Source organism: Rhinolophus ferrumequinum, chromosome 21, assembly GCF_004115265.2.
Source record: "Rhinolophus ferrumequinum isolate MPI-CBG mRhiFer1 chromosome 21, mRhiFer1_v1.p, whole genome shotgun sequence".
Taxonomy (NCBI): Eukaryota; Metazoa; Chordata; class Mammalia; order Chiroptera; family Rhinolophidae; genus Rhinolophus; species Rhinolophus ferrumequinum.
Genome location: NC_046304.1, coordinates 29,026,573 through 29,040,836, shown reverse-complemented (window position 1 = coordinate 29,040,836; position 14,264 = coordinate 29,026,573). Strand labels below are relative to the sequence as shown.

General features: G+C 41.4%; 1 protein-coding gene across 1 annotated transcript in view; it reads left to right on the top strand.

Annotated features, from left to right (window-relative positions):
* ANKFN1 (ankyrin repeat and fibronectin type III domain containing 1) overlaps positions 1-14,264 on the top strand; it is a 287,775-nt gene that overhangs the window by 41,013 nt on the left and 232,498 nt on the right. The window contains 1 exon segment of the mRNA XM_033091652.1: positions 12,388-12,428. Within this exon segment, the coding sequence (XP_032947543.1) occupies positions 12,388-12,428 (41 nt within the window).

Genomic DNA, 14,264 nt, shown 5'->3' with positions numbered 1-14,264 from the left:
AGAGCTCACATTCAAAATGCAAGATCAAAGCCTGTGGCCTTAACCAATTCCATTCTTCCTTAACTCCCTAAGCAAATCTATCCCAGAACCAGATAGTTCAAGAAAACAGCCCTTTGAATATACTTCCTACCCGAATGCCTGGAGATAACGAACCCACTCCTCTTTTAACCATTATCTGGGTCAGGGTTCCTTAAATCTATAGCATAACTAGATATGGATTCAAGAAATTGTATCTTATTTAAGAAATAAGCTTTATGAAATAGAGCCAATTTGAAACCATTGGTAGGGAGCCCCAAGAGCCTGTGGGTAAGCTGTAGGAATCAGGAATCTAGTCTTTCCACAGCCCTCCCTACCCCCCACCCCCCCCAACCCACACCGCCCCCTTCCTGGGCCTGTGCAATTCCAAACAAGAGAAAAGGATCCCAAGCTGGATCAGCTAAGTTTGTGTTCCCAGTGCCTAGTATTAAACCTGACGGCCAAAACCACTCACTCCTGTTCACTCTACTCTGGATGGAATCTAGCTGGATTTTTTTTTTTCCTACTTAAAGTTCAAATTATCCAATATTGAACTTTGCAGCACATTTACTGCAAGCCAATGCCACCGAAGCAAGTAAGAAACAAAAGCTGGCATGGCCCATTCATGCTAAAGCCAGGCATCATAGCTGTACCAAGATCTAAGGTCCCACGCCTGAGTTCTTTGCTCTCCAAATGTTTCTATTTAATCTTAAGGTTTCCAGATAGTGCACTACCTTGTTGGGGGTCAGGATTCTCACCCTTTACCCCTCTTCTTCACTAAGTGGGTATCAAAGTATCAACCCGATTGATAGCTGGGGAGTATCCAATAAATCCAAAATTCAGGGCACCTGGGAACTTCACTGGAGAAGCCAAGCCAGAGCTTTCCACTACCCTCCTCTGAACTGAAGACACTGTAGCCTGGTGTCTGACTCACGTGACTCACCTGTCCAGTCACAACCAGACCCAGGAGAGCAGACACCTAACTTGCAGCATTAACATGGGAACCCAGAACTCTGTGTGCCCGAGAGCAGTGGCCCGAAACCAGGAAACTTCCCTTCTATGGAAACATGGCCCAGTGACTTCTACCTTCCCACAGTCTAGGAAGCCAGCCTCTTCCCGGACGGGGAGAAAGTAAGGGCATGAAGAGAGAAGCCAGACCTGCTCACTCCAATATCTGTCACTCATATATGTGGGTGTAGACACCTCCTCCTCCTCCAGGACAACGCGGGGAGACAGAAGAGACATTTCTCCTTCTTCACATGGACTATCTACACCTTGCCCCTGTTGTAATAATGCTTTACTATGGGCCAAGTGCCATTTTAAGAGCTTTCCATATAGGAATACATTTAATCTTTCCAAAAATTCTACAGGAAGCTAGTATGATCTCTGGTTTATAGATGAGGAAATGGAGGCTGAAGTAAATAATTTAAGATATGAACCCAGGTAATTCATCTCACCCTTATTTTACTCAATGGCTTTCATTTATGTCCTCAAAGAAGACATGCTCTTCCTTACCTTAGGACCTTGGTACAAGCCATGCCTGCCTACAGTGACCTTCCCTCTCCCCTTCAGTGAGCTGTTCCATCCCAGCTTTCAGAGACAGCTTAAATAGCACTCCCTGGCAGACAGCCTTAACCTGGTATCCCTACTCCAGTACCCTCATAAAATCAATACCCTCTATTTTTGTGGACAGGACTCATCACAGTTCTTACCGTTTCACTTTTCTCTAGAAAAAAGACTGGGGAACAGTTAAAATTCTAACAGCGATGTCTTTGAGTGATAGAACCGTGTTCTTCTTGTTTGGTTGGTGGTTGATTTGTGTAATTGTTATTGTTTGTTTGTTTTTGCTTTTTGTATTTCCCAAGCTGTCCAGCGATTTGAGTATACGTCTTGTTAGTAGAGTAGTTCCAGGTAATAATGCAGTTTGCAGTATGCCGGTGACTGACTAGAGTGAATGGAAATAAACATCAGTGGCCTTGTGACAGCCATTGAACTGCAAGGTCAGCGAGCCAGATTAGTCATTGAGGCAAACATTACAATTACCAAAAAAGGTGGGAGGGAAGAGGAAAGCTGGGGCCCGCATGCTGTAGTCAGAAGGGAGGTAGAAGAGAGCCTTGGAGGACAGCGGGTGATAAAGGGTAGGATGTGGAAAAGGGGGTGCAAGCAAGTATGTGGGCAAAAGCCACTGGGGTTCAAGGGCAGATACATCCTGCCCCTGTATACAGTTCTATTTTGGAAGTAGAAACAATACTGGCCCCTACTGGCGAGGACTGTGCAGGTGGGAAAGCCTCGTTTCCATTCAGGTGAGGAGATGGACTGAGAAGGTGAAGGCAGAGGTGAGCTCTCCCACCTTAGAACAGGAATCCAGAAATCACAGTGAAAGGGATAAAGACGAGAAGGATGGAATGGCATGGACCCAAGAAGGAGGGATCCAACTGAGACAGGAAAGAAGGGACTCAGGACAGCTCCAGTATGGCTTTTCACTTGGCACCGGAGGCATGATGGGCAAGTGTGAAGGAATCCGAAGTCTAGGAAGCTGGGCACAGACAGGGCCAGCTCCATGGGCATGTACCCGAGGCCCTCGTACAGGACACTGCTTGGTTTATTGCTCTGCGGTCACTGTCTTGAAAGCCCCTATCATTTTAGAACAAGAGGCCCCACCTTTCCATCTTTGCACTGAGCTCCACGAATTCCATAGCTAGTGCTAGGCATAAGTACGGTGACAGAGGCAGTGTGAGAGGCTGCTGGGCAGACAGAGTAGTGTTGCCGGGGAGGCCTGGAGGTTTATCCATTTAACTGCCATCTATTGCAGAGCCATGACACGTTGACTAGTCTGCTAGACCCTGCAGAAGGTAAAAAGATGAATGAGAAGTCGCCTGAGTTCATGCTCTGATTCATAAAGAATGTGAGCCATTGCTCTGCTCTTGGAAGAGTTTCAGAGCAACATCAGTTGAGATCACCTTTTGTGAGACAGAATTCAGCATGATTTTCAGATTGTATGTATACGGACTTCGTAATTTTTTACGTGACTTCGAAGAAAATGTTCCATTAAAATTGAAGGCTAGATATGTAAACACCGGCCGTTGATCAGCTTTCATATTATGTACAACACATTTGAAAGACACCTCCTCCTTCCTTGCCAAAAACCATCTCTTTGACATTTGAACAACTAATCCTTAGAAATTCATGATTTAATTATAAGGTTTGGACAATAGCTCTATGAGACATGAAATGGTTTTATGAATCTGTATTGTCAGCTAACAGAACACAGAAATTTGAAAAGATACTATTTGACAGTAGAAAATATTCTGAGCCAGATAATATTTTAATGAGGTCATGGAGGAAAGATTTGAATATAAGTGGAGCTTTAAAACATCCTTGGAGTGAAACCTTAGCTAAGTAGCTTTTATTCTGGGTTGTTGTTTTTTTATTTTTATTATTCTAACAGCATTATTTCCTTGAAGTGGCTAGATACTTGTGTGAGCTAATCAGAGAGAGGTGATTTCCTAAACCGTATGCTCTGCTGGAAAAGAATAGGACTAAGAGCCAAAAGATCTAACTCTGTTTCTAAAACAAAACACTTTGGCCCTCTGGACCTCAGTTTACCCACCTGTAAAGAGAGACATCTGGAGAGAAGATCCCCTGTTGTTAATGATGTCACTCTCTGCGCTGAACTCCTCCCAGTCCAGCCTAAACAGGCACCTCGGGCCTCCTACAACTTCAGAAATTCAGCATCCCACAGGGCAATTAAGCTTACTGGTAATTCTAATCAAAGGAATTAACCTCAAAAAATGAAAAAGTTTTTATTGTAGGATGTGAAAGAAAAGGAAGAAAGGGGAAAATATATGAAGAAAGTAGATGACAGTGGTGAGGGCAGCGACAAAGCTTAAGTCTCACGCTGAAAACACAGCAAAATCCTGGGCGACAACATTCTCACAGCCACACCGGGCTTGAGGTCCTCCTTTAGGACTTGGGGACAATGGAGGAGTCTTATACCGCAGACCAGTGAACGGTTTAGGATTGAATGTGAAGCATTCCTACAATGAAAGGCCCTACCTCCTCCCAGCCACCGGGAATTGCTCGCTAGCTCTCACTTCTGTAAGAGATCAGCCTCCCCGCTGCTCAACAGGCTCCCTTCAGTTTACTTCAGGAATTCACTTCCTCTCACTTTCTTCTATAGCAGAATTTCTCCCACACCATCTATTCAAGGTCTAGGCCAACTTTGCATTTGCAAATACTCATTAATATATTCTGCTAAACAAAAGACCATCTCCTCTGGGTTTCACCCTTTAGTGGCACAGAGGAATTAGTCGAGTTCTTCCAAATTATGTCAAAGGGAAAGCATAGAGCAGTGATTCTCAGCTGGGGGAGTCAGGAGAGGGCAGAGCGCAATTCCGCACCTGGGGCAATGCAATGTCTGCAGACTTTTCGATTGTCAGCACTGGGGGGTGGGGGGAGGGAAAATACTGTCATCTGGTGTGTAGAGGCCAGGGACACTGCGAAACATCCCAGAATGCACAGGATAGTCTGCCGAACCAAGCATTGTCTCACCGCAAATATCAATAGTGCCAAGGCTGGGAAACTCAGAGATAGAGATCTGTTTTCCCACCGATATAAGTAAGTGTATCCCCCGTAGAAGGCAGAAGAAGTTAGTCAGTTTGGGTTTTAAATAGTATGTTTCTTTTCACTATGTTATGTTTGTTTAAAATTAATTCATACTCGTCTTTCTCAGTTGAGGGATTGGGGATATAGAACTTCGAAATAACATTGGAGTCTCCTGAGGAACGTTACGTGACCTCTAGGTTCCTAGCACTGCCATTATGTCTAGTAGATTGAGTTGTTAGCAGCTTAACAGTTACACCTTCCAAGAGCTCTTCAGATCCAACACGTCTAAATGTGGCTAGGGCTTTGGCTTCAGCCTTCCCAGTGTTGGCACTATTGACATTGGGGGTGAGACAGTGCTTGGTGGTGCAGACTGTCCTGTGCATTCTGGGATGTTCCACAGCGTCCCTGGCCTCTGCATACCAGATAATAGTATTTCCCACCCACCCGCCCCCTGCCTCCCAGTGCTGACAACCAAAATGTCTGCAGACATTGTGTTACTCCAGGTGCTGAATTCTGCCTCCTAGAGAGTCATTACGTTCCATCCAAACCTGCTCCTCGTCCAATATTCCTCATCTCTCTAAGTGACTGTATCACCCACTCAGCCCCCAGATGTCGCCTAATCCTACGTCCTGCTCACCCCACATCCAACTGGCCACCTAGTCCTGCAGACTTTCCTTAACCTCTCTTCTGTCTGACTGTCTGTCTATCTGTCCGTCCATCCATCCATCCATCTACCATCCATCCAACCATTCATCTATTCATCCATCTTTCTCTTAGTTCAGTCCCTCAACACCGATATCTGGGTTAGTTCAATGGTTCCTCCTAATTACTCATCCTTTCTCCAGGCTGACCTTGCTGCCAGCCACAACTTACTGCTCCCAGGGTGATGTTTTTGACAAAACAAATCCATTCATACCTCTCCCCTATTTCAGAACCATTTAAAATACCCTTTTTGGCTTTCAGAGTAAAATTCAACCCTTTTACCTGGATGGAGTGATTTAACTGACTCTTGCTTCTCTTTCTACTCACCTCTGGTCACTTTCTCGTGTGCAATTCTTTGGTCTGGCTATTTTGAGCAACTTAGTGCTACCTCGTCTCATGCCCCATCTCTGTGCCTTCGCACATGCTGTTCTTCTGCGGAGAATGCCCTTTCCCACCTCGTCTAGCTCACACCTGTTCACCTTGGAATCTCAGTCCTGACGTTACTCCTCTAAGGGAGCTCCCCTGGATCACCTAAGCCCTTGTGCTACAAGTGTGTCCCTCAAAATGTTTGGTAAGAAGGGTTCTCTGGTCACATCAATTTGGGATATTACCCCTCCCTGGAATTTATAATAAATATTACAATATTAAAAGCTCTGAAAAATATTACAATAAAAAAGCCAGTTTAACAGTTTTTAATCCAGTGTTTCACAAACTTACTTGAACATTTAATTTTTTTTTTTACAAGCCCATTTTATCACCCTTCTTTGGAAAAAATCTAACTTAATCTAATTTAGGAAGAGCCTCCTTTGTTCCTATAATACCCCAGGCATAGTGCTATTATAGTACTTACCACATGTCACTATAATTGTGGAGTCATTTTCTTAAATACTATTAAGAGAATAAGTCTCTCGTGCAATAGACAGGCAGCAAATACCTTGGTGATAAAATAATCACCATGTTCTTATCAGTGTTATATGTCTAACACCTAGAACATAGTTTAAATAAATAAATACATTATTGGCCAAAAAAAGGACCACCTACTTTATTGCTATTAGTACTTAACATATATTATTTCAATTGTGCGTACAAGAAAATTGTTTTGTCAAAACAACCCCATTTGCAAGACAGAATACAATTCATAATATTGTTGACATGCTATCTGAGGGTGCCATGCTTCTGTGAGCTCACGGAACTACTTAATGTCCTTATCCTAAAGATGAAGACCTGGAATGTCACCTAGGCTTCGCATAGAAATTTCTTTGTTGTATCGGGAGTCATTTTTGGATTTGTTGCTGTTGTTTTGTGTTTTGTTTTTGAGAACACCATAAACTATAGAACACATCAATTGTACGTAACTTGAAGAGAGCTCGTATACTGCATGGGCCAGGTGAAACCTGAGAATTTGGAAGCCTCCCCCATATCCGTCAGTTCCTAGCCTACTAGCCCATTCACCAGGAAAAGAGTCTTCCTTTACCTCTCACTCGCAGACCCACTATTACTTAGGAGACACCAACAGCCTCTCTCCATGTGAGCTGAGGGCCCCTCCTCTCCTACAGGTCAGGAAATCTGGATGTGTGTCGACAAGTAACCATGGAGAGAGAAAATGCACTGAGTATTAAAGATGACTCAGCAGTTTGAAGGAAGGGGTTAAAAATGACCTAATCAGAACAGGTGGCTCTCTGTGAGGTATCCTTAAAGGAAGAAATAAAAATAACTCTAAAAGGAAATAATATAAGGAGATTAGAAAAGTTATTACAAAGGAACGATCCGAGAAAAAGAAAGCGTTCTTGGAACTGAAAAAACATTGCTGAAAACTGAATTAAGTATCTTGAAGCTCAGATGGAAGAATTATCACATGAAGAGGAAAACCTCAAAGAAATAGAAATGGTGAGTGCAAAGCAAAAGATATATATATATGGAGGATGCATCCTATTGTTGGTAAAGGGTGAATAGGTTCAACCTTCTTGAAGAGTGATTTGGACGCTGCATCTAATAGTAAGCTGCATATACCCTATTATAAAGTGCTCATAATTCTAAGAACAACCCTACAGTATAAGAACATGAGTCTAAAAAAAAAAGTTTGAAATGCTTCTCATTGCAAGCTCACTGTACTAACAAAATGTCACAAGCAACCTAAATGTTCATCAATATGAGATTGGTTAAATAAATTAGGGCATGTCCGTAAATGGATTTCTACTTAGTCACTAAGAAAAATGAGGAGATCTACATCTACCAAATCGGAATGTATGTCCACCAAAATATTAAGAGAATAAAAGCGTATTATAGAAAATTATATAGCAGGACCTTGTTTTGCTAAAAAAATTCTAGCAATCTATACGTGTAAATGTTTATGTATGTATTCATAAACATGAAAAGCATGTAGAATGATACCCTCACACACTATTGATAGTAATTACCTGTGGAAAATGGGGCTAGAGAGCTGGGCAAGATGTTCACCTCTTCATATGCTTCAAAATAAATCTGTGAGCTTGTGAGCTCTCTTACTTCATTTTCGTGCTCTTTTGCATTTTCCAAATTCTCTGTAATAAAAATTGTTTATTTAATTAAATTTTTTTTAACTGTTCAAAAGCTAGAAAGAAATCAAAACACAAGAAGCCATTTATAAGTAAACATGGCAAGGCCATGGAAGGGTTCTCTGAGGTCTTGGCAAAGGCAGAGTCAAGACCAGGAAAAAAAAACAGTGAAATTCCAATATCATAAGAGAAGCAATTGGAAATGTTTATAAAATTCTTAAACCCTAGCAGCAAAAACAAATTTTTAAACCTTCTGTGAGCAAAATTATTAATAATCATGAAAAACCAATCTGCTATGACTTTAAAAAAAAAAAAAGGAGAAGGAGAAGAAGAACCCACTTTAGGTCAAATCAAGACCCAAAGTCAGAGACAAAAGGGGTCAGAGATGGCATGTTTTGTAACTGTTTAGAGAACCAGTGCAGAATATTTTGATTCAAACGGAAAAATGCAGTTCTTGGTTAAGTAATTTTTCAGTTTGGACTCAACAAAAACAACCATAACTATCCTATGTGAAGCACTTAAAATGAGCCAGTTCCCTTTCAAGGGCATCGTGGGCATTGTTCCTCTAATAAGCACAACAATCTTAGGAGAGGTACAAGTGCTACTTTTATTTGCATTTTATAGACAAAGGCACTGAGAAACAAAAATATTATATGTGTATGTGTGCTTTCATGAGCATGAACACCATGAGGTTGAATAACTGGCTAGAGGTCACCCTGGAGGTCAGACTCTAACTTCTGGTCCTCCAATACCATTAGCTCCATCTCCAGAGTTGGAGCCCTGGGCAGAGGCCCTTGAACTCCCATCTTCAGATTCCTGTGCCTGCAGCACATAGTCTCGGGTTTCAAAGAACAAACACTTGATCGAAGTGAGGAGGAAATCCGCCATTCACAACATGCTATTATTACTACCTGATAATTGGCATATTCTACCTTATATAAAATAAAACCTGCATTGGTTCATTCTTAATTTCCCAGGTGATTTAAAAGACTTGGTTCCCAGAGCTTCTGGGACTATGTGGAATAGAGAATAAGTATTCCTACCATAGCAATAAGCAAATAAATAAAATTAACATAAAATCTAATTCATTCAGCATTCAGCATAAGAAAAGTGGCAACCACTTCACCTCAAAATGTATCATCTTGGTCTTGTAGGAATTAGCCTTTTGTGTATTATAGAGAGGACTATAGAGAGGTATCTAGGAGATTTGACTCCATGTGTTACATTATTGAAACAGTTATACTTGCATTGATGAAATTTTTTGTGTATTGTAAAAATTTTAAATAGCAGACAACTTCAGCCAGATATTCCAACCAGAATAGAATATTCCAAAATTACTAAATAGTCTAGTTTTCAATGAGCATCAATTGTAGGTTATGACCATAAGCAGATGGGATCAGCCACAGGAACCAGGGTGAGAAGCTGAGATAGATGGGTGGTTCAAAGGACCCCCTGGTCGAACACTTTAGCCTCAAGACCAGTTGCTCCAGGACTAACAGTTGACAGATCCCAGTGGTCATCATAGCATAGGAGACTGGATTTCTAACAAGGAGACAAAAGAAGGTATCTAGAGGCTTTGGATAAGATCTGTTCTATGTGCACGTGACTACTGAATTAGACCCAGGTGCTACCATGACCCAAGGATGGTAAACTGGTGGTAGCTTCTGAGGGTGACTCAGGGGTGCCAGGCGGGTGTGGCACAGGGCAGAGAGCCAAGGGTCTCCCCATAGTGAGAGCAGAAGGCATAAGCTGCCCTCACTGAAGTTACCCAGGACTGATAAAAGAACGCCCCACCCGTGATCCCTAAAGTTTCCTACATGGTAGAAAAATGGGCTTTGCTGAAGTGTGTGCAAAGAAAGGCAAATGGTAGGGAGGAGCCAGTTCCTCCTGCCTGAGGCCCATGCCCTGGATGACACCCCTCTGCCTGGTGTGCTCATCGCTCCCCACTTGCCTCCTTAAGTCCTACCCGGGGGTGAGAATACGAGTAGGACCTCCTATACCTACTGGGGTTGTTATGATGATAAGTAAGTCGGTGCATGTAAACGCACATAGGACCATTCCTGCTGCACTGAGCACTCCACCGTGTTAGCTGTTATCATTCTTCAGATGTCCTTCCAATACTTCCCCAGTTATATTTCCCTGATTTCTTTTTCCAGATTGGATCGTCAAAGACAACCTTCCCTCTTCACTGACCACCTTGTTATTTTGCATTATTACATCATCACGTGCTCCCTCCAAGTGGTCTAGTTATCTCTCCAACCAGACAGACACATTCTCACGAGGGCAGGGGATGTATTATTAACACCTAGCAGTGTCCTGCACATACCCGGCACTCAATAAACACGTAGCAAATAAGCTCATTAATCATTTTAAGGATGCTTTTTCTCCTTTAAGAATTCAGGTTTTTCTTTTTCTGATGTGGAAATAAGCGTAGAAAAGCAAAAGTGAGCTTTTATGTTCCTTTATGGTCTATAAAACCTTGCCACCACATTGTTCTTAACAGCTCTATTTATTTTGTACGCCAAGAAAAATGATCGGTACCGCCGCATTAGGTAGCTACATAAAGGACACCTCTGAATAGTTTTTAAAGTAATCAATGATATTCCTGTGAAATTGTCGTCCACATGAAGAGCTCTTGTCTAATGAATCCGTGGGGTAACAGACGGTTTTCTTTTTAGTACATAATACTTTCATGACTGAAGAAGAACCTGTTATCTGAGGCAGTAGTTAAAACTTTTCTGGGGAGGTGAGAGCGTTCCAAATTTGTTTCCTAGCAACAAGTTCCTCAAAGGAACTGAAGAGTACACAATTTCAGAGGAATTTGCATTACACCTTTTTGTTTGGAGGGGTGAGAGCTGGGAGGAAATGTCTGTCAGACGGTGGTCAGCGCCATGTTGTTAATTTCTTCTAGTCAGTGGCACACAAGGCATCTTGTTGAGTCACACCATAGGATTCATGTAAAAATGTCAGCTCAATACAAATGTATGAGTAAAGAACTTGTGTCAAGCACCCTGACAGGAGAATTATCCTTTTTCTTCCTGGGCCCAGCAGTTCAGTAATTTAACAGTTTTAAATCTCGGAACCCCACCCCCAACCATCTCCCTACATAGTAAATGAAGAACTAGGTGGCTTGCCAAAACATTTAGGGATTTCCTAATGTGGGATGTTGATCTAACTCAATTGTACAGAGCAGTTGGAGGAAGGAAGATGGGAGGAAGGCATTCTGGAAGAGAAATTTGGGACATTGTTTCTGCTTTGACTATTACGAGTGGAGATATCCTACCCAAGCAAGACTTTCTGTAACTACCTTCCTAGCTCCAATTTCATAGGCTTTTCATATCTTCTTCTTTGGTTTTCCAGATTGGCCTTCTGATAATAATAATAATAACAAAACAGTAACAATGACCAGGAAGCATTTATCGAATCCCCCACAATGGGCCAGCCTGATGCTCCTATTTTACGTGTATTATCTTATTTAACTCTTACAACCGTTTTTTGAAATAGCCACTATTATTATGTCTGTCCATTTGCCAGAGTCACACTGTTACTAAAAATGGCAGAGCCTGGAAAAGTATTACTCACTGCAGTGACTAATCGGACTTATCCAGATCCCTGTGGGTGGCATGGCAAGATCTTTCTGTAGGTCTGAGGACACCATGTTCAGTCTTGAGACGACCAGGAATCCATTGGAATCTCAGAATGCAAATAGTTGCATTCATCTCCACATCAATCATGGGGGCTTACCTGACACCCTCCATTAAACCTACCACCCTGAAAAGTACCCCTTTGTATATAACCACTGTAGATGAAAAAAAAAATGTATTTGGAAGCAAGCTGGACTGTTTGCTGCACTGCCACACTGAGTAAGTGCCTGCACAATTGGCAGGCTCCTTCCAAGCCCAGGCACCGTCTAATTGTTTCTCTCCTTTCACTGCCATCTTGAATAAAGAGAAACCTGGCACTGATGTCAATTCCCCCCCTCCCCTTACACACACACACTACTCCCCAGAAAAGCTCTTTTATTTCTTGGAAAAGAAACCTGTCCACTTATCCCAATAAGCATGAATTGAGAAAATCATAATTTTTAGAAGAAGTTTCATTTAATGGAACAATGTGTCAGAGCTGGGCCTAAGAGAACAAGGTACGGTGTCGGTATGAACCAGAAGCAAGACAATGATGAATCTGAGCCTTTGAACGAGGCATTGGTCTCCTCACATTTCCTCTCACCAGGATCAGACCTGGGAGACAAAGTGAGCAGCCAGTGATCTAGAAATTATAGGATATCCAGGGGCAGGGAGCTCGCATGCAGTGTGATATGGCAGTTGACTTACATGTTTTCTTTCTGGGCTGAAGCTCCTTGTATCTCCAGGAAGTTTCTCAATAAATATGTTTTCATCTCTAGACTTCTCTTTTTTTCTTTTTCAGTCAGTGGCTGTACCTTCAATGGCAATTCAATGCCTTTTTCATTTGGAATTGGTTATGGTGCAATTTTTTTATAACACACTTTTTTTTTCTCTCTCTTTGTTTTCAGAGGCTACCCTTTAAAGACAGGCATTTCACTTGCAGCAAAATGTAAGTACATTTCCTCTTTGAAATGGTATGGACTTCTCAGCTCTAATTCCTAACCCCCCCTAATCTTTAAGGCTCACGTCTCCCATTGTTACATTTTTAAAGTCTGGCTCAACAAATGCAGCCACAGCTTGAACTAACATTTCACATGGTTGACTTGTGGAGCATTGTGGAGCATTTTATAAACTGTTTGGGAAACAGATTGCACTTGATGATGGGTGCAAGTACATTGCATCTGAAAAACTAGAGAAAAGTGCAGAAGAAAAAATTAGGCAGTATTCTCTGAGACATTACAAGCATATGTCACGCAGAATTGGAATATCGAGGTCCTCTGTGTTCGCTTCGGCAGCACCTATACTGAATATCGAGGTCCTCTCCGATGGCTGACTAATTTATTACTCTGCCCTCACAGTTGCTCCTCACAGTCGCAGACTGTTGGACGTTTAACAGCGTGGTAGTTATTTTAATAATTCCTTCTTGTGTGTACTGCATTGAGGCCACTCTATAAATCAGTGTTCTTTCTAGATCGAATCTCCCGGGTATTATATCTTTGCTCAGCACTCCCAGTGTCCACACCCAAATTATAAACTCCCTCTATTCTAAAGACTAAATAAAGTTACACCAGGTCCGAACTGAGAGTTCTGCGTGTTTTAGAGTTTTGCCTACATGATGGATGGGGAATGACTGGGAATTAGGATGAGAATGTTTCTTGTTTCTCTTTTGACTAAAATGGAGTTTAGAATTATTTTGTTCAAACAAGTATGACTTTCCATCTGTTCTTGGGAAAATGGATAATGCCTGAATTGGAAAAACAGGACAGATTTGGATTCCATATAGATTCTAGTGATTCAGAAGTACTTCAAAGGTAGTGAGTTGCTTGTCAGTACAGATAAGTAAGCAAGAGATGACGACTGTAAGAAGATTAGGTAAGAGCCAGGTAAGCCAGGAACTACATCAGCTCTCAGTTCCTGATTCATGCAGAATCCCCAGAGCAGTCACTGCATCCTTTAATGAGACATTGTCAGACCCATGAGAATCGAAAGGTTTCACTGGAATTATACACATTGTGTAAGTTCTCATAAATTCTCTTTTGAAGCATTCAGTCCCTGGAAAAAAACTATATTTAGCTGCACTGCAAGAAAACCTTAGAAAAACATTTTACTGATTTCCCTGGGTGATGTTTTTTGTTTCTCTCTAGAATAAATTGTGCTATACACCAAATATTCAAACATCAGCACACAATAGTAAAACTATTCACATTTTACATCAACCTCGTATGCATTCACTGGAATATTTCAAAATGTCAATCTCTGTATTATATTGCTTTTGTCTTTATTGCATTATCAAGAACCTACATGTTATGAATATTTTAAGCAGCTTTTACCAGTAAAGTCATGTTACATTTTATGAACAGTGTTATCATGAGTATTTTATTTGTACAAATGTCAACTTTTGACTGTTTCTTTTTGAATGGTGAAACTGTTCAGGAGAAACTACCTGTGTTTACTTTCCCGTATATTCATATTTGGTAGTTCTTTAACACACAGTTTCTGCTTTTTGAGGTTTGTCACTGCTTATAAATGATTTAGACACTAAAAGAAAGTTGGTATATGTTCATGGTGAAAATTAGATGTAGGACAATTTAAGGCAACATTTAAAATCGTTACATGAAAATATGCAACTGTAAACACATGTATGACAATTATCTCAAGATTTCTTTGTAAAAATTCAGTTGAAAACACTTTTGTGTCTCAGATTTGGGGGAGGGGGTAGGCCAGCTATTTCACCTTAGAGGGGTGATTTTGGGATTGCTTTATTTTCACATATTTTTTTCTCAAG